General features: G+C 47.7%; 12 protein-coding genes across 12 annotated transcripts; 5 read left to right on the forward strand and 7 right to left on the reverse strand.

Annotated features, from left to right (window-relative positions):
* Positions 1-486: 486 nt before the first annotated feature.
* Positions 487-2,040, forward strand: FPRO_00172 (uncharacterized protein; the record flags this gene model as incomplete). Its single annotated transcript, XM_031225686.1, has 1 exon — positions 487-2,040. One exon carries the CDS (start codon positions 487-489, stop codon positions 2,038-2,040), a length of 1,554 nt encoding a protein of 517 aa, XP_031076298.1.
* A 2,074-nt stretch (positions 2,041-4,114) lies between these two features.
* Positions 4,115-5,396, forward strand: FPRO_00171 (uncharacterized protein; the record flags this gene model as incomplete). The annotated part of the gene is made up of 3 exons (XM_031225687.1): positions 4,115-4,333; positions 4,386-4,519; positions 4,568-5,396. 3 exons carry the CDS (start codon positions 4,115-4,117, stop codon positions 5,394-5,396), a joined length of 1,182 nt encoding a protein of 393 aa, XP_031076299.1.
* Positions 5,397-5,565: 169 nt separating this feature from the next.
* On the reverse strand, positions 5,566-6,621 carry FPRO_00170 (uncharacterized protein; the record flags this gene model as incomplete). The annotated part of the gene is made up of 1 exon (XM_031225688.1): positions 5,566-6,621. The coding sequence occupies one exon, from the start codon at positions 6,619-6,621 to the stop codon at positions 5,566-5,568; it is 1,056 nt and encodes a 351-aa protein (XP_031076300.1).
* Positions 6,622-7,260: 639 nt separating this feature from the next.
* On the forward strand, positions 7,261-8,497 carry FPRO_00169 (putative D-amino-acid oxidase; the record flags this gene model as incomplete). Its single annotated transcript, XM_031225689.1, has 4 exons — positions 7,261-7,286; positions 7,334-7,468; positions 7,520-7,617; positions 7,668-8,497. The coding sequence occupies 4 exons, from the start codon at positions 7,261-7,263 to the stop codon at positions 8,495-8,497; spliced, it is 1,089 nt and encodes a 362-aa protein (XP_031076301.1).
* Positions 8,498-8,783: 286 nt separating this feature from the next.
* FPRO_00168 (putative proline racemase) lies at positions 8,784-9,794 on the reverse strand (the record flags this gene model as incomplete). Its single annotated transcript, XM_031225690.1, has 1 exon — positions 8,784-9,794. The coding sequence occupies one exon, from the start codon at positions 9,792-9,794 to the stop codon at positions 8,784-8,786; it is 1,011 nt and encodes a 336-aa protein (XP_031076302.1).
* A 514-nt stretch (positions 9,795-10,308) lies between these two features.
* On the reverse strand, positions 10,309-11,280 carry FPRO_00167 (uncharacterized protein; the record flags this gene model as incomplete). The annotated part of the gene is made up of 1 exon (XM_031225691.1): positions 10,309-11,280. One exon carries the CDS (start codon positions 11,278-11,280, stop codon positions 10,309-10,311), a length of 972 nt encoding a protein of 323 aa, XP_031076303.1.
* Positions 11,281-13,377: 2,097 nt separating this feature from the next.
* FPRO_00166 (uncharacterized protein) lies at positions 13,378-14,831 on the forward strand (the record flags this gene model as incomplete). Its single annotated transcript, XM_031225692.1, has 2 exons — positions 13,378-13,550; positions 13,595-14,831. 2 exons carry the CDS (start codon positions 13,378-13,380, stop codon positions 14,829-14,831), a joined length of 1,410 nt encoding a protein of 469 aa, XP_031076304.1.
* A 55-nt stretch (positions 14,832-14,886) lies between these two features.
* On the reverse strand, positions 14,887-18,092 carry FPRO_00165 (uncharacterized protein; the record flags this gene model as incomplete). Its single annotated transcript, XM_031225693.1, has 2 exons — positions 14,887-14,953; positions 15,022-18,092. The coding sequence occupies 2 exons, from the start codon at positions 18,090-18,092 to the stop codon at positions 14,887-14,889; spliced, it is 3,138 nt and encodes a 1,045-aa protein (XP_031076305.1).
* A 412-nt stretch (positions 18,093-18,504) lies between these two features.
* On the reverse strand, positions 18,505-20,130 carry FPRO_00164 (uncharacterized protein; the record flags this gene model as incomplete). Its single annotated transcript, XM_031225695.1, has 1 exon — positions 18,505-20,130. The coding sequence occupies one exon, from the start codon at positions 20,128-20,130 to the stop codon at positions 18,505-18,507; it is 1,626 nt and encodes a 541-aa protein (XP_031076306.1).
* Positions 20,131-20,524: 394 nt separating this feature from the next.
* On the reverse strand, positions 20,525-21,026 carry FPRO_00163 (uncharacterized protein; the record flags this gene model as incomplete). The annotated part of the gene is made up of 3 exons (XM_031225696.1): positions 20,525-20,580; positions 20,636-20,774; positions 20,829-21,026. The coding sequence occupies 3 exons, from the start codon at positions 21,024-21,026 to the stop codon at positions 20,525-20,527; spliced, it is 393 nt and encodes a 130-aa protein (XP_031076307.1).
* Positions 21,027-21,771: 745 nt separating this feature from the next.
* Positions 21,772-24,304, reverse strand: FPRO_00162 (uncharacterized protein; the record flags this gene model as incomplete). The annotated part of the gene is made up of 3 exons (XM_031225697.1): positions 21,772-23,977; positions 24,026-24,156; positions 24,212-24,304. The coding sequence occupies 3 exons, from the start codon at positions 24,302-24,304 to the stop codon at positions 21,772-21,774; spliced, it is 2,430 nt and encodes an 809-aa protein (XP_031076308.1).
* A 310-nt stretch (positions 24,305-24,614) lies between these two features.
* On the forward strand, positions 24,615-25,472 carry FPRO_00161 (uncharacterized protein; the record flags this gene model as incomplete). The annotated part of the gene is made up of 1 exon (XM_031225698.1): positions 24,615-25,472. The coding sequence occupies one exon, from the start codon at positions 24,615-24,617 to the stop codon at positions 25,470-25,472; it is 858 nt and encodes a 285-aa protein (XP_031076309.1).
* Between the last annotated feature and the right edge of the window lie 480 nt (positions 25,473-25,952).

Consider the following 25,952-nt stretch of genomic DNA (forward strand, 5'->3'; position numbering starts at 1 on the left):
CTCAGAAAAAGTCACATTGTTCTGAGATTGTAAGAACAACAATGAACACAGTCTCAGTTCAACACTAAACAGTAGTAAATTGATATCAGAACAGTCTTCTCAGGACTAAGTTTTCTGTGCTCACATAAGCTCTCAGCCACGAGTCGCAGCTGCAAACAACACATCTAGCTAACAACTTGTAGTCTCGATGACATTACTTTGTTCATTTGGGTGTTTCCGCCAAGTTTAGAAGCAAAGGAGACTTCAAACGAGCACACGGAAGAGCTTTTTTTGGACGAATAGTCAGTCATTAGAACTCTGCTTTCGTCGTGTGGAGCGGTGCTGAACTATCACAAGATCTGAACAGTTGGAGTGAAATTAGGCTGAGTATAAGTACAAGCCCTGCCTGCTCGATGGTAACAGACCCTAAGCCATACCAAGCATCTGGTTATGAAACATCAAGAGATAGGGGACATATAGGAAATCACACAGCCACCCAACGCAAGCATGTCAAACGAGGATACCGAAGTTATTCCTACTTCTCCATCTATACCCATGAAGCCTTCAACCCCTCAACAACAGGGGAGACTGGCTCTTCTTCCAACGGAAATACTTCTCATGATTACGGGAAAGCCCAGGGGGGAAGGAGGAACTCTACCTTATAGAGATCTCAAGGGCTTAGCTTTGAGCTGCTCCAGACTCTTCCATATCATTCGCCCCATGTACCACTTTGCTGACGGGTACGCCGTGTTTCACTCGGCTGTTGCACATGGTGACCTGGAGGTCATGCAAAGATGTGCTGAGCTTGGCGCTGCACCGCGGACCATAAGGGATCTTCCCCGTGGCTGCAGCTGTCCATCGGAAGTGCCGCACAAGAAGCATAGACTCTTCGATTCCCTTCTGGAATTTGTCGCCTCCGGCACTTCTCCCTTGAGCAAATGCTTGAATGGCTTGCAATGGTTGCTTGACGAGGAACTGGAGGCTAACGAGCAGATAGGCCAACCGTGGTACGAAAATGGCAACGATGATTGCGATCATATGCCTGAGCTCTTGGTTACCATCCTAAGCCGGAATACGGAAAGGGCTCGAACAAGTGGGATAACAAAGATGATTGAGCTCATGAAGAGGTATGGATATTGTTTACCTTACCAGATGAACATCCGGACACGCTATCGTTTGTACCCGCACGAGAGAGATAACCCAGCTCTGATCAATCAGCCTCTAGATGTAGCGTTGCGACTTCACTGCCCTCCATCCTTCCTTAAAATTGTACTTGAGGAGTATCAGCACCACAACCTGGATATAAAGGGAATTTATAGGACCGTGCCTGTTCAACTTACTAGATGGGCAGGGAATTCAGAGGGAGATAGGTTTGAATGGCACCTCCAGAAAACGAACCTGGGTAACATGGCCTGGAATTTGTTTCGCGACATGTTCGATCCATCGATAAGCTGGAAAGAGGCATACCCAGGCGGGGCGGCCGATAACTTTCAAGTGAAGATGTCTAAGCTAATGGGCCATCAGGCAGCTGACTCGTACGAACTAGATGCGCTGAGAAGCATTCTTAAAGCCCTGAGGAATATTGCAACCAGAGCGCAACGACATGGCGGATTAAATGAAGAACGGGACGGCAAGGAATGCTGGCACATGTTGTGCGAAGCTTTGCGCCCCTTTTCGATTGAATCACCTCTTGTGGTAGATAGTCAGAACCCAAGAAGCGATGAAGATGTCCCTCCACCTCTTCATCGTTTCATCTTCGAAGTCAGCTGGAATCCATGGGAGTTATGGTTTCACTACCAGTTGCAAAAGCCCAAGTTTAGAGCAGAGATGTCATTTTCCTGGACGCAACATGACTCCTGGAAGCTGAAGCAGGACGAGAATGGGATATGGCATGATTCTCACTGGGACTACATTCATGCATATGAGCACAGCAGCTGTGATCTGCCCCGATGGCAGCTTGTAGACTTTGATGAGTTTGTGGCCGCAGTCGAAGCGCAGTGGCTTAAGTTCGATCTATACTGTTTGTCACACATAAGTCAGGATTTCAGCGATGAAATATAAGGAGAATTCATCTCCAGTAACCGGCAGCAGAGTCAAGAGTTTGAGATAGGACTATATGGATTTAGAAGCTGGCTTGGTTAGTTATAGTCTATTATAAAAGCTTTTTCAATTTTAGGAGTTTTAATTTCCCCCCTTCTTCACTTATTTCTAATTGTATTATCTCTGTGTTTGCCAAAAGTCACCGAAATACATTCACTGACCGGTCACGGAGGAATGTCTCCTTGGCTTCATGGTTTTATCCGTATCCGTCGTCAAATACAGCTTAGATTCCATGCAGCTGAGACCTTGGACCTCCATGAATGGGCTGAGGAAATCTATTAGAACCTGAATTTACCTTGAGGCGATGAAAAAGGTGACCGGCCGAATTCAGAGACTGCTTCCTTTGTTCAGAAGGCCCCCAACCCCGACGCTGACTTGATGGCGTGTAAGCTCTGGCCTCGGTAGATTCCATGTTCATAATTGAAATTTGAAATAAAGTACATAGCGTCCTGTTCAGGTTTCCGATCCTTTGTTTCCGTTGCCGCCAAAGAAGGGCCTGAGCACGACAGACGCTCTCGATCAACTGTTCTTTGAGAAGTTCCCACCTTCATTGAAGCCGTGGGAGACTTGAAACAAAAGAACAGATGCCCTGTCATTTCATGAACAGCAAGTGAACTCAATTGCAATGTAAAACGACAGCAATGAACAGCGCCTGGCATTTCGATCTTCGCATCGTTCTGTGGTACAGAGGTATTGCATCTGAGACTTTATAATATCGATAAGCGATAAAAATGCTTAGGTAAATCTAGCCTTAAGTTAAGTGACTCTTGACTAAGTTTATTTTGGCACCCTATATTAAGGTTTGGTGCTTTCTAGCCCCCCTGAAGAGTGGCTAGCTAGGGGACGCTAAAGATAGGGCTGAAACGATTCTTCATTTAGGTGCTAAAGTGTATACCAGCGAAACTTAGAGGTGCTCTGTGCGGCTTATTTATTTTTCTTGTATTAAGAGATGATGATTCTATTTGACATACTACGGCTTCTTATTTCCATTAATATAATGATAAATAATAGCCATGGTTCCTCAATCTGATGAATGCCATTGTTCCTATTTCTCTACTCCGTATGCTTATTCCATATCTCTGACATGCCCCCAAAGCAATAGCAGCAGAAAATGCGCGTATTCGTCAAATTATCCCAATGAGGCTCCATCTTTCGAGGCTGATGTTACTGCATTACCGCTTTCAACGCTTCCGGACATTTAGACGAGGTATTTCTCCCCGCACAATACCCCCAACACAACATCCTGGCATCAATCTTGCAAGTCGCTCCCTAACAGCAGGCCTTGGCCCAAACATCCCCACCTATCAACAACCCTGTCTAGTGCTTACGACACACGCGTAATATGGATCTCCTCCATCCTTTCTTCCCATCTCCTCACCGAAACGGATAAGCCATTAAAACCACACACAAGCCATGGCCGGTCACGCCACTGACGAAACGATGGGCAAAGGCAAAGTCCGACAGCGGCGCGCCCACACGCGAAGCCGCACTGGCTGCTCAGAGTGCCGTAGTCGCAGGGTGCGGTGTGGCGAGCAGCGTCCCACATGGTGAGATGAGATCCCAGCCAAAAAAAACAGCCAGGCTTGGAGGCTGACTGTGCAAATTGGCAGTGAGAACTGCGTTAATAGTAAGAGAACTTGTGAATACCCGCCTGTCAAGATACCGCTGAGGGAGAGACGGGCGCTGGAGAAGGCTGGGGCGACTCAGCCGTGGGAGCATGTTCCCTGGGAGGCTCCGAGTTCTTCCAAGGGGCCTGAGGTGCCCAACACCCAGGCTTTGGTCCGTCAGCTTATTTTGTCGAGCTCTGCGACGACGCTGGACTGCGTGGCCATTGACATGCCCCTCAAATCACATGAACTCTTTAATTACTGTAGGTCTTATCACTTACAAACAACCATCAATCACTAACAGCCTTTTTGTCTACGGTGAAACCCTTGTAACATCTGTCTCAAATCATGGCAAAGATTGGTACGTCTAAGAAGCTTGTCTCACCAACCAATGCTTACCAATGCAAACCAATGCTTACGTTGACAGCATGCCATATACCATATCGGACCCCGAAGCCCTCCGCAATGCGATCTTGATGGCAGCTACACACTTTACTTTCAAGGTCGGCAGTCTCGAAGCATTTGAGCATACATTCCTCTTTCATAGAATTGAGACCGTGCGACTGGTGAAAAAATGGCTCTCCAGTGGAGATCTCACACTTTCAGCTGCCATCACCAAGCAGATTGCCACGCTGGCATATACAGAGGTATGGCAAATGAACGTCACTTATTGTCTCAGATGTACTAAGCCACTATTAGTTCTGCAGTGGTAACATGCAAATGGCTGAAAAGCATTTAAATGTCATCTACGCTCTGCCATGTCCGACAACAGACCCATTGACTACTAATGGCAAGACTCGTGATCAAGAGCTTTCTGATCGCTATTATCTACTGTAGGTATCTACCACCCAGAAATAACCCGAAGTCAACTAACATCCCAGAACCTCCACTTTCATTCACGGCGTACAGACCGTTCTCCATGGCATCCTCCGCGCCGAAGAATCAACCGAAGACAAGAGCAGCCTCTCAGTCTCCAATCCCATGCGTCTCATGCACAAATGGTACAAGTCAGAAGGCCAGTATCTACACTGTCTCAAACTGAAAGCCATACGCCTCTTTTCAACATTCTTCATACTGCCTAATATTGGAGCAAGGCTCTCGGACGTCTACAGCGCGTCAATAGTTAACAGTCTTCGTAAAGTCACGGACGAATTCTACAATCTCACAGAAGCTCAAAAGATACACGATGATTTCTGGAGAACTGGTGCAGCTGCTAGAGTTTACGACGCAGTTCTTGAATCACACCAAACCTCGATTACACCCACCGACCACCAATATGAAGCGACTTCAGAGGCTGAGCAAAAGACTTCATGGTGCGGATTGGTCGTTGCAACTGAGTTATTCCTTGAACAGGTAGTTGTTCTGTGGCGTCCTTTCACGAAGGAGATATACCTCTGTAGCATGAGGATATTCCAGCGTGATCTCACATTTGCGCTTCAGAAGACGAATACGCCTGATATCGCAGAACTGTTGTTCTGGGAATCGTTTCTGGGATTGATGAGTCTTTATTTACATGAGAAACTTGGGGATATGGAGCGAGAACCCGGCTTCAAGCCATTTTTCGAGAGGGTTATAAAAGAACAGAGTAGAGATATGGGGTTGGAGAAGTGGGAGGATGCAAGGAGGGTCTTGTTGAACATTGCATGGCCGTTGGACTTTTCTGAGGATGATTATGTAAAAGAAATATGGGAAGCTGCAGTAGCTGACTAGATGCGAAGAAACAAGTAATTATCATTTCAAGTTAACTTATTGTCTTTTGAGTAGGACAGTGGTCGGCGACATGGATACGAACCGCCCGGGAGCCTCTTTGTCGGAGCACTGAAGTTGCTTACACGTCGTATATCCCTCTGCAATCTTTGGAATCTAAAGAGAACTTACATTACTGTTCCGCTTTTGATGTAGCTGGAAAGATGAACTCTCTTAGCCTCGCCATACCCATCTGATCCCCTTCCATAGTCTCCGCCACCTCTTTATCAACCCAGCCCCTGGTATAGCCGCCTCCAAAATCAGTAACCCACGCATCATTATCCTGATCTATCAAGACATTTTCTGCCTTTACATCACCCCAGATTATACCAGCGCCATGCAAGCCCGAAAATGCAGCCTCAATCTGGTCAATCCATCGTTGTCTCACGTCAAGTGGAGGATTATCAGGCTCCCCAGGAGCGATTTTAGTTGACAAAGGACAGCCTCGTGTATCAATATGAGTTAACAAAACCCCAAGGATGAATTCATATTCATCGAAGACAACGCCGTAAACGTGACACAGATTAAACTGTGAGTCCAAACCAGCTGCATGGATCATTTTATACGTCTCAAGTTCGCGTTTAGTCTGAATGCCGGACTTGCACGGCTTAAAGAAAAGTTCAGTCTCGCAATTGTCCATGAAAACCTTATTTGGCAGTACGAAAAGCGCATCCTCGGGATTTTCGAAGCTAAGACTTATTCCAGCAGGATCGTAGAAGGCAGTCCAAGTCTCCAAGTCATCGCAAAAGTCATCGTCAAAGCGTACAAAAGATGGACGTGAAGGGGACGTCTCTGTTTCAACACGTCGAGGACATAGTTTTTCGTCAATGATGTCTATTTGAAAGACAAAGAACTCGGGAAATAAATGCTGTTCCAGGGTGACTCTGATGTCTTTCGGGTTACATTCTGGAGCAGGCGCAAATTCAACCAGGAGAGGCTCAAACGGGGCCATGACCCATTCATAGACATCAGTATCGTAGATATCCCCGACGACCTCTTCGCGTGACTTGAGGACTTCAAGATATGCCATGTACTTCTCGGTCATGCTGGGGGAGTTGGTAAAATTGGTCGGTGAGATCGTGATGTAGAATACCCTTCCATTCCGGCGGACGGAGAAGCGTGCATCATGATTATCGCTCCGAACATTGGTGAGAATACTTTCGATTCTGTATCTGGGCGTTGTAGCCATCCCAGAAATCGGCCCAATAACTTAAGTAAGTGCAAAGGTGAAGGGCGCCGAAGTGGAGAGAGCGGTGAAATGAAATGCGGAGTTTGACGTGTCATATTTCATTGGCGGGTTACCTTGCAAAGGCTTGCCTTTATCCTGGTCAGGGGCGTCAAGAACCCCAAATATCTATCCTCAAGTGCTTATCGGCATCAGATTAGTAGAATACTATAATCAAGAGACCTTAGACCAGTTCCTTTTTTTTTTTGGCACCTCGCTTTGAGGCCGAAAGCTTCTCTCTCCATGAGGCCTGGGTCTAGAACACCATGCGACGTTCACATCAGTCACGCGACAGCTCTCTATGTTCAACTTGGCAAGCCAGCGCGAGAATGAACTTCTTTTGAGTTCACTCAGCACTGGATTAGTGCTTTTAGATAACGAGTCTACCCCAGATACTGTTTAGGAAGCGGTTCGCATACCACTAGCTCCGCTGTGCCGAGATAGGCATGCATCCGCGAAGTGACCAATCACAAATGATGAGTTAGAATGTAACAAGATGAATAGCTATCACTTAAATTCGACCTTCTCTAAGCTAGGTACAGGTCAAATATCACATATTTTGTAGTCTTCTCGAAGAATATCTAAAATTATATAATTTTCAAGATGACAAATACTGTTGTCGTTATCGGGTAAGATATTCAATCCACCGCATCAAACTTGAACTAACGATATCAAGTGCTGGTGTAATTGGCCTCACCTCAGCATTGTTGCTGGCCAAGGAGGGCAACAAAGTCACTGTTGTTGGCAAGCATATGCCCGGCGACTATGACGCCGAGTACGCCTCCCCATGGGCTGGAGCCAATGTCATTCCGTGAGCCAACCACTGATACCCTCTCCAGACCATTATACTAATATTTCCAAGCTTGTCACCTAAAGATGCAAGTCGTTGGGAACGCCGAACCTGGATCGCTCTAAAGAAACTCGTCGAGGAGACTCCTGAAGCGGGCATTCATTTCCAGAGTAAGTTCATGATTAAGTTATTTGAGACCAGATAAGGCTAACATCGTAAGCAACACATGTCCTTCGTCGGAATAAAGACACAGAGTCCGCCAAGTCCGGATTCTCAGCGCATTTCTATGCCGACAACCCATGGTTCAAAGAAATCTTCAACAACTTCCGCAACAACCATCCATCTGAAGTCGCAACAGGCTACGACTCTGGCTTCCAATATCAAGGAGTTTGCATCAACACAGCCATCTACCTCCCCTGGCTTCTCGGCCAATGCCTCAAATACGGCGTCGTCATAAAGCGCGGTATTCTCACTCACATCAATGAAGCCAAGTATCTCAGCCATACCGGCGAAAAGGCTAACATCATCGTCAATGCCACTGGTCTGGGGTCTCTTAAGCTAGGAGGCGTCCAAGACACAACTGTCGCACCAGCACGAGGTCAAATCGTCCTCGTTCGCAACGAAACACCCAAGAACCTACCGCTTTTCATGTGTTCTAGCGCCCTCGACGAAAGCGGTGAGGAGATCTACGCTATGCAACGAGCAGCTGGCGGTGGAACGGTTATTGGTGGGACGTATCAGATTGGGAATTGGGACACGCAGCCTGATCCGAATACCGCAAATAGAATCATGCAGAGGATTGTAGATCTTTGTCCCGATATTGCTGGTGGAAAGGGAATTACTGGTTTGAGTATTATTCGGCATGGTGTTGGGTTTAGACCTTATAGAAAGGGCGGTTTGAGGCTGGAGGAGGAGAAGCTGGATAATGAGACGTGGGTTATTCATAATTATGGGCATTCGGGATGGGGGTATATGGGGTCTTATGGATGTGCTGAGGGGGTGGTTGAGCTTGTTGACAAGGTCACTGATAAGACTCGGGCGAAGCTGTGAGGTCAACTCCAAGTACTGCCATTCAGCATGTTATTTGCAATCACATTTCTGGAGAAAGTCTTGTCTAATCAACCTCAACCATTGAAACTCAGAAATACTTGTGAAATGCTCCTGAGTATACATATCTCGTTTTCTAAACGAAACTTAAGACTGCGAGAGACTTTGTGAAATATGATAAAATCTCAGACTGGCACGCAAATTGCGGAAGACCCTATGTTTGACCCTTCATTCTATAAAACACCACTTATGGTCAAAATTCATATGGTGATATGTCATAATCCTCTGTCTAGAGTAGAAACCCAGTGGGAAAAGGATCCTCCGGGTCAAGATGGACATTCTTCTCACCCGTAATCCAAGCCCTCCCCTTAACAGTGGGCAGCACCGCATCCAACTCACCCACCTTCGTCGTCCCTCTGATCCTCCCCACAAACTCTGTGTTGATGATACTCCTAAACTTGACCGACTCTCCCTCCTCAATAAGACCCCTCGCATGCAGAATAGCCAGACGCGACGAACTCCCCGTTCCGCAAGGACTCCTATCCAACCTTCCCGGCGTTACAACAACAGTGTGCTTAACAGTCTTGCCTTCTTGCCCTTCTTCCAAAGGCTCTGTGATGATGACGTTGTTGATACCGCAGATGGCTGGGTTCTCCGGATGCGTGGGCATGCAGTTCGCCAATACTGCTTGTTTCAATCTCTTGCCGAAATCGATGAGACGATCGGCATTGACTGTTTCCACTCGAAGACCCAGCGCTTCTGCTTTGACGAGCACGTACCACTGTCCTCCGTATGCAATATCCACCACCACAGTTCCAAGCCCAGGAACATCGATCTCTTTGTCGAGAGCATACACAAACGCTGGGACATTGTCAAAGGAAACAGATCTGCATTTCCCATTCTCACACTCTGCCGTCGCAACCACCAGTCCAGCAGCTGTGTCCAACCTCACAGTAGTAACAGGCTCAACCATGGGAACAATGCCCGTCTCGAGAAGAACAGTCGTCGTGCAGACACAATTCGATCCAGACATTGGGACCCAATCTCCCGGCGCCATGATAAGGAAGCCAGCATCTGCATCAGGTCGACATGGCGGGACAATTAAGTTAACGCTCATTTCCAAGCGCCCTCTGGGTTCTTGGAGAAGTAGTTGTCGAAGATCATCTCGCTCAGCCATGTAGTATGTGAGCTTATCGTGCATCGTTTTGGCTGGTACATCCAGGACGCCGCCGACGATAACATCGCCGACTTCGCCTTCTGCGTGGCATGTGACAATTGAGATGACTCGTTTTGAGCGCATGGTGAGTTCTGTGAAAAATTTAAGACTAAAGTATCGATATTTGAGTGAGGATGAAGGGGGAGTTCAATTGGCGTGCTTTTATCTATAGTATTTAGCATGATACACTTGATTGGCGTCTTTTTGGAGGGGTTCGACTGATTTGGGCGAGGGGCGGAAAACTACCCATTTTAGAACGCCCATGTAGAACGCGGCTAGAGATCCCGAGCAGCCACGCAAAACGGAAAGTGTAGTATGAATGGATACGAATGACCTAAAGTGTAAGATAACAAGTCAGGGGCTCAAGAATAACCAATGGTCGCTCAACCATTTCTCACTAACTACAGGACCGCCACTCAACAAGGTTGTTTCAACATCAACCCCTGCACGAAAACTCTGGGCACTATCAGGAAGGGAATGATGTTAAGTCTCAGGTTTATTCACATGTAACTATATACAAGCCATGAAAGATATGTTGTCGCCAGCAGAATTCTACTAGAACCGGTTGCTTGATAAGCCCAATTCACGAACAACCAACCTAAGCACGAACAACACGAGCCTTGGACTTCCATCCCCAAGCCGAAACATCCCGCTTGTTCATAACAGCCACACTCTCATTGTAATCACTAGTACCATTCTCCGGATCAGCATCCTTAGCCTCACAAGTCGGTCCCGCATCAGGTGCACCAAGCGCACCCTCAACAGCACTGAACTTCTGCTTCTCTATCGTAGTAGCAACCATGTTCTTGGCCGCCTCCTCAGTCCAGCCGTTGATGAAGTCGCCATGCGAGCAGAACGCATTTCCGCACGCGAGCTTGAAGGGCGCCTCGCCGCTCCAGCCGTTGGGGAGGACCTTGCGCAGGTCGTAGCGGATGCTGAAACGCAGCTGGGGCATGGACTTGCTGCCCTCGGGACACCAGTTTGCGGTGCCGTAGTCGCGCGACTTGTAGGCCGTTTCGAGGGTTTGTTCGTTGACGCACTGGGGGAAGTAGAGGAGTTGCTGGAGGTGGGTTGCGCAGGTTGACGTAGGGAATCCGTTTGCGCCGAGGGGAATGGGCTCGCTTTCGCACGTCCACTCCGCTTTGGCGTCAGCTGGCATATCAGCTTGAGTCTGTGCATTGGCATCACCCGCGACCATCTTCAAGTTTTGAGGAATAGGAACCTCAGCGGGTGTTTCGCCAAGGTTATAGTACGCGCTGAAGCGCATAACAGGGATAGGTTCGAAGTTCTTTCCATCAGCAGTGTAGAGCGGCGTAGGGATCCAGTAGACGGAAAGATCGTTGGGATTCTCAGCATTGGTGCAGCCCTTCTGCAATTCCGCGCTCGTCTTAGTGTTGACGGTCACAGCATCGGAGCCGAAGAACGAGTGGAGATGAGACTTGCTGTACTCTCCGGGAAAGACAATGGGATCGATGTTCTTGAGCATAAAGGGAGAGGCAACATTGACCTGGGTGTAAGCCTGAGCGGCGCCGACAAGAAGGCCGGCAGCGAAAAGAATGGAGGAAGACATCTTGCGTCTAGCAGATTATAAAAGAATCAGGTAAAATAAAAATAAAAGGTACAAGAGAAATGTAGTGACAGTCAATGTCTAACGAATGAAAAAGAACGAGTGTAGTTTGAACCAAAGAACAAACGCAGAGATTACGACCAAACACTTGGTTTTAATACCAACGCCAAGCTCCCATCTCGCATCTTGAGAATCCATCCCGCGTACCCCCGCCAATGTTTCGTTGAGATATGCTTAACAGAGAACAGAGATGAAAGACTCGGAATATTATTAGCGGAAGAATTTGCATCTGTAACAAGGAGTTCAATGTAATTGGTCAATTGCATCGCGCTTGGAAACGTTGGAAACGCTGGGCCTTGTAATGTCCGTTTTGAAACAGGGAGAGCTTCTCTATTTGGGTGTTCCCGCGTTTCAGTGTTAGGGCGGCATTGTTAAGCGACGGTGGCTCTCGGAGCTGAGGCTTGGCTGGCATAGTTCCCTACCCTGCGGCATCGATTTGTCAATCAGGCTTTGGCTATAAATAAGAAGACATCCATCCCATCTCGACTTTTTTAAGCCGTGATAACCTCTGCATCATAACTGTCCAAGTTATCTTGCGCAGCATACAAACTATGGCCACTGCGGCGGGCCAGGAGTACGTCGCACTTTTGAACTAAGTTGTGTTCTTTACCATGACATCAGAGCTGAAGCCCCTTCGACTGTCGACCTCAACACAGCTGTTGCATCAATTCCTGGTGGAGGTAAAGTTATGTAATGGTTTTGCTCTTCATGTTTGTGTTATGTGCCCAACCCTAGACATCGCAAGCCAAGAACTGGGCGCCGTTGGTTTTTGTCAGGCCGTTCCGATAAGCGAGGCCAACTGACTCGCGCGTTTCCTTATCGAATGGCTTCTGACTGCGATTTCACTATTTTAAATAATAAACCGACAAAGCACGTGAAACAGTCCAAAAAGCCAATCGCGATTCTCATATCTATCCCTCACTGTAGTTAGTGGAAGCATTTCTCTGATGGTGGGTCGTCAGTTTTAGAAGTTCTCCAGTATTCCATTTTTTTAAGATTAAGGTAAGGAAAAAGCTTACGCGCCATTCTTATCTGATGTGAGAGACAGATTGCTATTCCCGGCCCGGTTTTCAGATGAAACACCTCGTGAAACTTGGATATTTTGTGCTCATATATACAGTCTTATGCTAGAATTATGAAATACACAACTCATTATGCATTTGTATCAAAAAATCATATCATGGAATGGAATGACAGACGATGTGACGAGTGTCCCAAAAAGGATGCATCCTTCAATCAAGCGAGATAGGATTAGGATTCTGTGGCCCATGAACCTGCATTTCGGGTTTGCTGACAGGTGCCATTTGAGCAAACATCCCGAGTTGTCAGTAAGCGATGGTGTGAAGCTGAGCGCTGTCTACGAATGACAACCTACAACTAACATCACATCATAATCAAGGGCCAATCCAAAGTCCCTCCAACCCAAGCACTTCCAGGTCACCCCTGTCTAAGAGCGTTGGCAAAAGCTTGAAAAGTCTTTTATGGATGGAACTCCAGTATGACGAATCTCCTGATGATCTGCAACCCATCCATGCTGCAAACGGTTGCATCTGTCATATCGTCTCCACATATCACTTCACGAGCAGTAAGCTTTTCATTTCCACAATGCAATCAGGAGATATTTCCCTCAAGCTCGAATCTGCCCTGAAGATCACCTTCTCTAGCTCGTACCTAAATCATAACTACTGTGTTCCACTTGGTTCAAAGTAAAAACTCTATCGGAGGATATTCGTAACTGTAGGGCTGGTCCCGGGATTTGCAACTTCTGACACCGGCATCTAAAAACTAGGGGTCTCGCCAAGCTTAGGAACACTTAAGCTGAAATTTGGTGGATGCTTCCATCTACACCCGCTCAACCAACAGAGCGTAAGCACAGCCCAGTACAGACACAGTCCGCGAATCCTTTGAGATGACGGGACATGGATATTCAGGAGTTTCTGCGGGCCACTTTACCCGGTTTTCCATAAAAGTGACAGTACATCATCCCAGAATCTAACTGTGATCTTCTCTTGTTCTTGTTCTTTCCTTTCTCACGCGATCATGGCTGTCGCGGCAAGTTTACCGTCGCGCCCTGCGCTGAGAGTTGGGGTCGTCACTGCACTGGGCATTTTCTTCTTTGTCGTTCTTTTCACTTTTTATTCTGATACTGTACGATCGCCTGTTGAGTTTGCGCATCGAAAGGCACAACAGTACTGTGACTCGTCGCAAACGATGTCAGTGTTGCACCTGTCCTGTTGATCTCACGCTAACAGTATAGAAGCATTCCTTCTTTTACACCAACACCAACTCCGGTATCGACAGTCACTCCTGAACCTACAGCAGAGCCTCTACGTAATTGCGAAGATCCGTATCGACGACCGGGATATCTTTATATACCCAAAGAGCCGAAGGCTTACAGAGATACACAATGGATTCCTTTCACGGAAGATTACCTCAACTCGGAACCACCCGAGTACGCCGCTTACCCACCGAAGCACGAGATTATCTTCAACGATACAGCTGTTGAGCCAGAGTATCTCAATGCTGCTGGTAACCCTCAACAATGGATGCGCATGGCTGTCGTTGAGAGTCGACGCCGTCGCAAAGCAGTAGAAGCTACTGTCCCACCAACCAAGAACACAACAGTCAATGACTTTGTTCAGATGAAAGAAGACAATGGTCTTGGCTGGCTGTGGGGTCGTCGTGTAGTCATGTTCGGAGACTCAGTCGATCGCTACATGACACAATTCTTCTGCGAAGAGTTCGACAGCAAGATGTATCTCCCCATCCAAGACAAATCAGGCCGCCAAGCAAAAGGTATTTGCGAAGTTCCCGCCTTCAACCTCACGCTCGTCTACCTCCACTCCGTCGGCTCCTTCACCTACCGCCCAGACTGGTGGTGGATCGAAAACCTCAAGAACGTCGCATGGGAAGAACGCTGGAACATCTTCTGGAAGCCCCATGAAGCACCCATCCAAGGTCCCTCCGGCCGTCCCGATCTAATCCTCTGGCAGAATGGTCTCTGGGATCAGCGTGCCTTCTGGGAGGGTGGTGCGGCGATGCATAATGAGGGGGATAAGCCGATGACCTTGAAAAACAGGCAGATGGCTTGGGAGGAGGTCCGTTTTGTGACTGCGCGTATAAAGAAGATTGCCAAGCGGCTTAATGATGAGTTTGGGGAGGATGTTCCGATTATGTTTAGGGCCTTGACGGTTCATAGGGAGAGTGGTATGGGCGATGCTATAATGATGGAGATGGATCGTTTGGGGAGGGCTGTGGCGGAACAGGCTGGCCATGAGATTTTTGAGTGGGCAAAGTTGATTCATCTTCTTGGGAATTTGTACCAGGATGGTTTACATCCTGGGAAGGGAGCAGCGAGTTGGCTTTGGGGGAATATGGTATTGGAATACCTTGCAAGATCTGCCAGGTCCGAAGTTGGTGGTGAAGCCAGATCGCCATACTTTAGCGGATGGGATGCTTGCCATAAGGAGTTATCAGGTTGGGGGGGAAGATGAAACTATTATCGTATACTTCTAACTGAAAAAAATCCTATCCAAAATGAGTCTTCCATTAATCGGAAGCTTGTCCAAGCCATGGGTTTCCAGTTTTCTCCTCATTAGCCGTCTTTCGCCCCCGTCTTCCCAAAACGCTTCGTCAGGAAATACTTCACTCCGGCGTGTCACTCTCAGTGCCTCAAAAGCGTACATGTGCTCGCTAGCTATTTGGCGAATCTGATCCGTGACTCTGAAGTTTGAGTATGGTTGGTTGAGTAGTTCGGTAAAGGCTTCCGGACCATTTTGGATTGCGCTTATAGCTTTATCCTCAGGAACATCTTCCCCTCTATATATCGCCACCTTCCGACTTTCTCCGAAATGGCCAATGATTGTTTTGAGCAATGTATCTGTGATCTGCAACTTTTCCTTTATGTTGCCATTGGGAAGTAAAAGCTCTTCCCAGGTACTATCCTCCATCCATGAAACTTCTTTTAGTTCCTCAAAAAGGCCAAAAACACGAGACTCCGTCATTCTTATGCCCCTTGCAGAATTGGGGAAGAGATGATCTAGTATATCACTTCCCGCTTTGATTGCTTCTTGATATACTCTTTTTGTTATATTGAATGGACTTTTGCCGTGTCTGATCAGGCACTCGAGTGTTTGTAAGCCACTGGGAATCGCAATAGCGAAAAGATCCTCTTCTAGTTCAATAGGGTTCTCAAGGGCTTCTAGAAAAATCTCAAGGACATCTCTACCAGCCTCTGCGCCCTTGATTATCAGTCCTTTTGTCATCTCGATGGGTTGGTTGTCTTCATCGATGATTCTAAACCCTCTGGGGTGTTCAGTTGTTGTATAAAAGTAAATGTCTTCCAGGAGCTGAACTGGAGATGGAGTGGCACTCATAAGATGCGGCAACACTTCTGGACGGGAAACCATTGCTTTCCTCAGTAGCTTCGCTGTTATTTTGGGGGCTGGATTACAGTACTTGAGGAAAGGTTGACATGAACGCATACCGATTGATATTGCTTCCATTAAGGCATGATCTGTTGACTGTTCTGGGTTGGAGGATGACCCAAGGAGTCGACACATGACTTCTGCGTCATATTCCATGGCTCTGGCGACAAACTTAGGCAAAGACTCGATGATTAAATCTGGACTCTTCCAAAGGAACTCAAGGACATCTATGCTTGTCTCTAGAACCTTGAGTGCTGTGTATTGAGTGATTTGAATAGGCGATTTACTCTTGTCCAAGAATAAACGTATAATACGGCTTCCATGTTGCACGAGGTCAAGAAAATCCTCGCTGTCTATCGTCTCAATCACAGCCTGCCGCCTCAAGAAAGCCCTCAGTGAGTTGTTGGTTGGCTGCAGTTGATTCTTCTGTAGGAGCAGTTCTCTAGATACAGCAGGTAATTGTGCTTGCAGGTCTCTGATATTTGTGACCAGCGACTGTTGAGCGGGGCACACGTCCCCTAACAGATAATCACAAACGTCTTGCACTACCGCTCGTTCATCTTTATCATATTCAGCGCTCATTCCAGTGTCTTTCAGATCAGAAGACATTCCGAGTAATGCGTAGACCCTGTCTCTTGGGTCCGTGGCTTGACATTCTCTGAACTTCCACAGCAAGTTACAGAGGCTCCGATCTTGGTTCCACCAGGATGAGCTTTTTAGCGGACTTGGCATAATGTCGAGAACAGCTTGACATTGTTCGCCAACCTGGACGTTCATAGCATGTGGTAGGAGGGCGAATAATCTTGTCGGAATGTTCCCAAGATTGCACTCCACAATCGCCCTTTTCGCGTTGGCCACCTCTTGTAGGATCCAAACTCTGGAGAACCAGGGATTCCCCATGACAATTTGAAGGCCATCTACTAACTCATTGTGAGAGTATAGTCCTATGCTTGCTTCAGTTTGATTCCATTGTTGTTGCCAGCGTTCGTCTTGACGTGCCCACTCTCGAAAAGCGCCCAACGGTAGCTTCTCTTTGAAAATGTCGACTGCAGATTTGAATTTAGCAACATTGCCTCCACTCAGATATCCAAGCCATATGATGACTCTATCGGCTTTCTTGTAGATCTCTCCCATATGGTTAACTTGATGGCCACGCTCCTTGATATTGTTCTGGTCAATGCAGAGAGCATCGACCCACAGCATTCGATCCTCATTGGGGTTCCTCAAGTGATAAAGAGCATCGTGTAAGCTCTCAGTTATTAATAAAATCTTTCCATCCATCACGATCTCATGCTGTGTTGTTTTCCCTCCCCAAGAATAAGACAGTGCTTCGTACGTGAAGATGACTTTCTCGTCAAGGTACGCTTGTACAATTCGGCACCTTAATTGAGGTTGAGTGCCCTTCTCGAGGAGTACCAATCGAAATCCAGCACTCTCCAAATCGAATGGCTTGTATTGAAATCGATCTGTAAAGGCATATTCGTCTTCCAGTTTGGTGGTACCGATTCGATGAGAGACAAACATGGTGTAAATGACTGTGGCCATTTTGATTTGACGTAGCGCAGACCCATTGAGGTTTGGAGAAGAGGAGCCTGTAAAGCCGAGTATACCGCAGACAGTCAATATTGGAAATCTTGATTTGATACTGGCACCGGCTCGTTCGAAGCACATGATCTTGCTGTCGCATCCGACCTTTTTGGCCAAATCACGATCAGATAGGAGATGAGCAGAGGATGCGACTTTTCCCCGCAGAACTTTGTTGGGTTTATTATGTTCCAGCGGCTGCTGATCCTTTGTGGGAGTAAATTCTGTTCGAGATGATTGATCCTGCAGATATTGGCCCCAGTGCTGGCGCCCCTCCGGGGATTGGATAGTGTTGATGACAGACTTGATACATGAGGACAGGTGATTGATTTCAAAAGTGGTAGAGATGCGACTGGAAATAGTTGTTCCGTCCACGTCGAACTGAACTTGCCCAGGTTGATTTTCCTGCGGAAATGCTACGACAATATCGCCCGGCTTGGCAAGGCTCTCTTCAGGTGCTGTAGCATCGACTCCAATTAAGAATCCAGCTCGAATAGATGGGTAAGTTTCAAGTAAACGGTCGAAAGCGACATTGACGAAAGCGGAGACATTGGTCATGTCCTCAGCTCTTCCGACTAGGACGACATTGTGTGAGCCAACTTTTCCAAGGGAGCATGCAGCTCCCGAGTTTTTCAAAAGGTACTCTGGCTCGGGTTCGTCCAACAAGGCTCTGGCTGTCTCATAGTCCTCTGTCAAAGGCGCCACGATGGCGATATGGTAATTATTTGAATGTGGCTTATCCATGACCGGTGGGCGAAGATAGATCATGCAGCAGGAAATAACGTACTGAATAAGCTGGAGCTAAGAGAGCTGTTAGGGAATGAAAAGTTGGAAAGGAAAGTAAATGCCATAGAGCATGTTTTCATTCTCTGTCAGATTAAAGACGTCCGGCGGCGAGGCTTTATGCCACGTCAGAACTGCATTGAGGCTTGGCAAGCCACTACGTTGGAGATCAATTACAAGCCAATCAATCGACAGACACAGCCTGCAGGCATGGTTGCGCAAAAATGAAACTTACAATGAAAGTGGAAAATACATTATAATGCCTTGGCTGGCAAAAGTGACGATGTTATTACATGAACAAAAATACCAATGCGAATCTATACAACTTCCATGTCCACCCCATTCTTGACTAAGAATACTGCTTCCCTCTCATCTAAACGCCACTATCTGAGCGCTTTTTGTCATCGAGTACCGTCCACCGCTCACATACAGCCTTGTCGATATCCGCGAAGCTCCCCCCCTCGGTCCATCTGGGTACTCTCCAAAAGTCCACCCCTCCCCGCACTCCTAGACCTGAGCCATCGTTGCTATGAAACACATGCCTCCACTCGCGATCTACCCACTTTCCGTCATCTCTCTTTGAAACTCCCTCGGTACCCCACGGACGATTCAAAGTCGTCCTAATTTGGTCGTTCTGCATCTGATAGTCGTGATACATCTTGTAAACATTGTCGTCGGGGTCAATGTGGAAGCGATGGCATTCTCGAGGAAAGCCAAGGCTAATGTTAGGGTCGATAAGATCCCAGTAATCCAGAAACCAATGCTCTTCGATATTCTCGAAAGGGATGATCGCTCTGTACAGTGCTTCCCAACAGCGTTGAGAATCCGAATCGCTGACTACGCCGTTGTAGCTAGCTTTTGTAGGAGCAGTCATGGACCGCATAGCTTGAACGATGCCTCTCAGCATGTTCTCTTCAAGCTGGTTAAGCACTTGATACTCGATGAGAATCTCGATCTTCTGCTCAAACACATCTGCAGCTTCACCGCGGTACTCCTCCGCCCAGGCCGTAGAGCTATCCATCAGATCCAGGAAAAGTCCCCAGGCCGCGTGTAGTACATTGGTGAGTTTCCACCACGGCTTGTCGACTGTTTCCACTACTCCCCCTCCGAAAAGCAAGTGTTCGGGTTCCTGTAGGCGGTACTTCCCTGCCCATTTTTGCATGAGGGGACGGGGGAGCTCCTCATATGTAACCTCGAAACTTACAAGGCGGCGCACATAATCTCGGAGGACAAGCTCAAGAAGATAGGGTGGGCAATGGGAGCGTAAAGCCATGTCTAGAGGCCCTGTGATATAGCGGACTAGTCCGGCATCTTCCCAGCTTCGACACATAAATGAATCAAAATTCATGTTGTGAGGGAGTGAATAACCATGGCTGTGCAGCATCTTGATCATCTGGCAAATGCCTTCTGTGCGGGCCCGATCAGGACTCTTGCTCAGGATCATGAGCAGGAATTCAGGGACGTGGTCACAATAGTCATTTGCTGCATACCACGGCTGATCTTGCTGCTCTTTCATTTCAAACTGTCTTTGCAGAAGCCACTCCAGAGCATCGACACACTTGTCAATGGGAGTTTCGCCTAGGTAAAGGCACTCCAGTAGCTCATCGATGGGCCTGTGGTGGGTATGCCGACGCTCAGAGATGCATTGACAACCGCCAGACTCAGGCAGTTCCCATCTCGTATCAGGTGTAGCTCCAAAGTGGGCGCATCGTTCCATTGCCTTGACATCAGCGTTTCTCAGTGCCTGACGGAACGCGCCGCTGTTATCCCCCAAATAGTAAAATGGGAGGTACACTTGGTGGAGAGGAGGGCTGAGTAAGCATAACGCCTTGAAATCCGCAGCTGAGATGATGTTTTGGTCTTTTCCGGGTTCACCTGAGATCAGGAGAAGGACTTCAGTGGGGAGAAGGTCCAGTGTCACTGGTTGGGACTTTTGGGAGGTCTGCGTATCAGAAGATTGGGACTCGGGATTCTGACTAGGGCTTTGTTCAGGAGACATGCTTCAGGTTTCAGTTGTGTTGATTTGTTGTAGTTTTGTGTGCTGGTATATTTTGTAGTAGTTGATAATTGGGTGTGTTGCTGAGAACGATGAGCATAAAACCTACGAGTCAAATAGTTCACTACTTATACATGGACTGAACATAGACTGGACAGAACATTAAATCTTTTATGTTCTGATTGAGATGCTGTTACGTCTGAAAATTTCTTTCGGCGTTCTTTGCCGCTGTATGGACAAAGAATCACACAAGAAATTGCTTTGTTTACTGTACGAGGAACTTCCTCAACAAGCAACCAACGATCAAAAGCGTGGACCGAACAACCAACTTCGACCGTTTTCTGATGAATCTCGAAAATGAGCCAAGTATAGATCTGGCTTTCGCACAGTCTCTTCATCAACAAAGCAAGTGGCCATCCTTGTTGGACACATACTCATGTGCAACTGCGGCTTCTATTAATCTCAATCAGCTATAGTCTCACAACATTTATGCCCGAGGTCAACTTACCCAGAGGAACAGCGACCTTTTCACTCTGTCCCTCACAAGTGCATCTGATCCAATACTCCGCACCACCATACCACGGATCAGGCGCTACAAACATCTCGCATCCGTGACAGCTTTCAGCAAAGTTTCCATGATAAGTTGGCTAACAAGTTGCTTAGCTTTTATGAACCGAACTACGTTTACGAGCACGACTTACTGTAATGGTAGTGCCGTCGTAGCCGAAACAGTCGTTGAGGTCCAGCTCGGAGGGGATGTAGCCTGAGTTATCGCGAGGCTGGCATTTACCCGACAACGTGTTTGTTTCAGAGTTGAAGGCAATGTCAATACAGGTTCTGTCGATCTGGGCAAACGCGACACCCAGAAGGGTCAACAAAGCTGCGATGCCTTTGGCCATTTTCCGCTATTTCACTGGCCGAGTAAGGTTATCTTCACAGCAGTAATCTCACTTACTGCTGGACTTGGCGGGGAATATATATCTTTATGTGATGGCTCTAAAGAGGGGCCATGCAGTGATCCTACCATTCGGGTAAATGAGCTCTGATCCTGACTGCTTCAGCTATAGCATGTGAATCCTTCGCCTCAGTCTAGTGTCAGAAACACATGATCCGAGGGAGAGTTGGTGTTGGGACACTGAAACACAATAGGTTCTTCCGTAATAAGTAAGTCCTACTTGACGATTGAGGTAATATCGGAGCTTCAATGCATTACTCACCTACCTAAATCAGCTCATGCTGCATATCTCGCTGATCCTCCGGGAATAATCCTTCGGAGAAGTTTCTTTCTCCGGCTTACGTTCCCCGCAAGCTGAAGTCTGGGCTGTATTAGATACGGTTGAGCCTGGGTGAAGGTTCATGTCAGACGACAATGTTTTCAATGTGACACGGAATTCCGTCTTTCAAATCCTCTCCTGAGACGATAGCATCCGCCAACTATTCAATAAGTATCGCTCGGGGAACTAGTTCTCCTTGCGAAGAATGGGATTCTATTGCTGTCCACATCCTTTCAAACGAATGACAGCTCGCCATCGGTTTCAAGGGCTGCTGTGGCTAGGTAAATATCAACAGGTTCAACCTCTTCTCCTGGAACTATCAATATCTTTTGATCAGCCATTACATTCATTACAATCATCATATCACCGTCTAATAATTCGTCCTGCTTTGATCCCCATACCCCTCCATCAAAAACTCCATATCATGCCACCCCGTCATCTCCATCTCACTCCCCGGCACATACTGCGCCATCGATCCTTCAGCCATGCCATACCCCGGAAACGGCAAAAAGTCCAACAGTCCCTCCATCGATCCAAGTGCCACCCCTTGAGTCTGCTGCACTTGCACCTGCTCAGCGGACCAACCAGCTGGGTACGGCAGATTGTTCATGTTGATCCCTTGCGGGGGTAGATTCGCTATACCCGGAGGATCAGTCGGGTTATTGGCGCACTCGGAGAACGTATCAACGACTTGAGCCAATCGCTTCATTGAGCCGCATTTATCCGTGTGGTTTATGACGTTTCGTAGGGTCGCGACGAGACGGCGGACTTTGCTCTGCAGCATTACTTCATCTGGTCCGATGCTCTCTGCACCTTCGCCAGGGCGCAATCGTAATAACCGCAGGATAAGAATCATGGCAGAGCAGTAAGCGTAAAAGATATCAAGGCCAGAAAGGCCGTTGATAACATCAAAGTGATCCAGGAGTATCATAAGGTAACTCAGTTGGCATGCATGCTTCACGCATAGAGCTGCATGTGTAGGAACCGCAGTTTTCGGCGCATCTTCTTTCCGTGCTGCTGCGACGTCGCGAAGAAGAAGTGGGCGTGTGGCCACGATGGCGATGTAATGAAAATGAATATGCAAAAGTAGCACCGCGCGAAGTTGAGCTCTTGTTTTCCACGCCAGCGATACCTTGAGTTCCTCCATATCAATAGCCCCTTCATGATCAATGGATTCCAAGGCCAGCCCCTCCATTTTCATCCACCAGACATCGAGACCGGGTGCTTTCCCAATATCCCGCTTCCAACCATTCAGCGCGTTCAATATCTCATCTAGCGTCGGTCCTGAGCCTCGATTTATGCCGACATGTAAAAGTCTTGTTCGCGCGAGAATAGCTTGAAGCTTGACAGACCACGATACAAGTCTTGCATCGGTTCCTATGCCTCCTTCTACAAAGCCTTCTCGTGGCGGGACGACTTCGACGTCAAGTTCTTGAAGGCCACTAGGTCGACCCAGACTTGAAGCTAGGAATTGTTCGAAGGAGTAGAGTGTGCAAAAGACCCATTTACGAACTTCTCGTTCCAGAGGTCTGAAGGAGGCACTCATGTCTGAGCGGTGAAGACCAAGCGCAAAGGAGATCCGCGTGGCTGTTCCGGCAATGTTCCAAGCAGCGTTCCTTTCATTGTTGTTGTGCAAAAAGAGTGAAAGAAGTAGTAAAACTCGAACATTCGTAAGTGAACACTTCGAGATGAACTGGGGGAGCAGACCTCTAGCAACTGCAATAGATCTCCTTCGAAGAGCAGAATGATCAACGTTAGGTATTGACCTGTCAGCGATAGAGCCAAAAACCACAATCATATGAAGACAGCCTATCCATCCCCAGTCCGGCAATCGAAGTGGTCTTGAAGGAAGTCGAGAATTGCTGCGAGCTTCGACGATGAAACTTTCGTATTCTTCCTCAAAGGTAGCTCTGTGAAACAGAGGAAAGTCATCGTGGACGTTCTTAAAGTATGACTGAATGAGCAAGTCAAGGACTTCGTTAGGAGGAAATTGGCCAAGTATTTCATCCATGTCTGCTGTTGGAAGACGGGTAAAGTCGCGGGCGATAGCTGAGGTGATTGTTCCAGGCGAAGGTCCATCTTGAGGTGTTGTTGTAGTACGTGATGGTTGGTCATCTTCATCTTGGCCATCAGCTTCTAAGAGCCGACTTGTGTTATCCTGCGTAAACTTGGTGGCTCCTTCACGACCAGGCGAGGGATAAGGACTATTATTAGAGTCAACAAGATTCCGGAGTTGGTTCCAGAAGTTGAGAGTCCCTGAAGGTCCGATATAGTGCTCATGGCCAGAGTTATCCTTCACAAGCGACGACTGCGGCTCCTCACTATGTGACTTTGAACTCCTCGGCGATGTGTCATCCCTCGAATCCGCCGTGACGATATCCGGGCCTGTACTCGGAGTCCGTTCTTTACTAGGAGGATTCTGCACCAGGTCTTCAACTCTCATGTGTGTTCTATTAGGGTCAGAGATATCAGGCATTTTATACCCCATCTTCTGACCCAGCTGTGCAAGATCACTAACATGGTCGAGAGTCTCATTCGGAAAAGCACCTCTGACAATTGCTTCGAGACATCGATACCTAGTGGTGTCAACGACATTACACAAGATGCACAAAAGTGAGACAGACCTATCACTCAGATCATCCACACTCCCGTAGAAACGCGTCTTTCGTGGCGCCGTATACGAGCAAGTGACGTTATGTTCAAGACAATTCACACAGCCTGCACCAGAAGGATCAGGTACGCATTTGCACCTCCTCTACACCAAGTCAACCCCAGCCCATAACGAACAACAACCCAACATCGTTACTAACCTTTCGACAACGATCACAGCTTTGAGCGTTCCGTTTACGGGATTCTTCAGGGATACGCCGCAGACGACGCTTCGCATTTGCAGATTCAGACATGGTTTATAGGGAAGGGAAAAGGACTCATCGAATCGATGCTTCCCGGATCTGGGGTTCCTTTTCCCGCGGGACGGAAGCATGCTTCCGATGGGATACGTAGATGGCGTGGGAATAAGACGCTAATGGAATGTTACGCTCAAGGTTTGGGGATGGAGAAACTAAAGACCGCTGGCTACCCTACGCCTCAAGGTCGGACCAACATGACGACGTCTCTATCAGCATACCATTGGCATTTGACATGTTTTTTCGGGTTATTAATTCATCTTTTATCTGCCATAGAACTCATCTTATAGCGAGGAATAACATCAGGATGGCTAGTTCTTTGACGCTCCCGGATTCCAGAACGTTGGCCTACGCCTTGGACTCGTCACCAAAAGAAGGACCCCTCATCATCCTGTCAAACTCCCTCACTGCACCTCTTTCAGTATGGGATCACGTTGTCAAGGTCCTCAACAGCAATGGTTATCGCACTCTACGCTACGATCAACCCGGCCATGGCGGGTCATCCGCACCAAAGGACCTAAGCCCTACATTTGACTCCATGGCTGAAGACGTCCATCATCTTCTCAAGAAGCTCGAGATCAACAAGGTCTACTCATGGATCGGAGTATCAATGGGCGCATCGGCGGGTGTATACTTCACAACCAAGTATCCCAACGTGGTAAGCAAGCTCGCTATCTGCGACACCATCTCTTCATCGCCCATCAACGCCGGCACAGAAGATGCCTTTGGTCCGCGCGTCGCCGCAGCCCGAGAAGCAGGTAATCTCGACGCAACCATCCAAGGCACTCTAGAGCGATGGTTCGGCAAAGAGTGGCTCGAGAATAACCCTCAAGAAACACAGCGTATGCGAACAGTCATGTCCGGAACTACGATCGATGGTTTCGAAGCATGCTGCAACGCACTGAGAAGCGAGACCTTCGATCTTCGACCCAGGTTTGCCAAGATTGGTTCGAGTGTTGATGACGCGATTTGTATCGTTGGAGAAAAGGATGCGAATCTACCGGAGACTATGAAGGAGATGAGAGATAAGATTCAAGAGGGGTTCGAAGCAGCGGGTAAGAGCAACAAGATTGATTTGGTGATTATCAAGAATGCTGGCCATGTTTCGTTTGTAGATGGCTTTGAGCAGTTCACCGCTGAGGTGTTGAAGTGGTTGAAAGCCTGATTACGCGTGTCGTTCCTATACCATGTATCGTATAATCAGACGAGTCTCGCTCTCCAATACAAGGATCATGTCGTATCAGTTCAACTCCCGCTGCAAGGCCGGTGAGCCGAGGCTATCACCAACTCCCCAACCCCGCACCATGAAATGTCGGTATTTCACCAATGACACTTTCTCAACCGAGCTTGCATGCAAAGCAACAATCTGATGTAAGATAGATAGGTAATTCGGGGAACTTAACTTGATCATCACCTCGAAACGAATTATCACAGGATCCTAGTCGATAGCATCGGCGAACGTTAAAGGTGGAGTAGTGCCGAGACTAGCCATCGACCCCCGACTCGCCGATCGGATATTCAGCCACCAAAATCTGTTGTGCATGATGCACTCAGTGTTGGCCGATGGCGCCGATTCTATGCCATGGGCTTGCATGAAATTTCGATAGTTTGACAAAATCAAGAAACTTGGCCGAGTTTTATTGAA

Source organism: Fusarium proliferatum (assembly GCF_900067095.1).
Source record: "Fusarium proliferatum ET1 genome assembly, contig: FPRO_scaffold001, whole genome shotgun sequence".
Taxonomy (NCBI): Eukaryota; Fungi; Ascomycota; class Sordariomycetes; order Hypocreales; family Nectriaceae; genus Fusarium; species Fusarium proliferatum.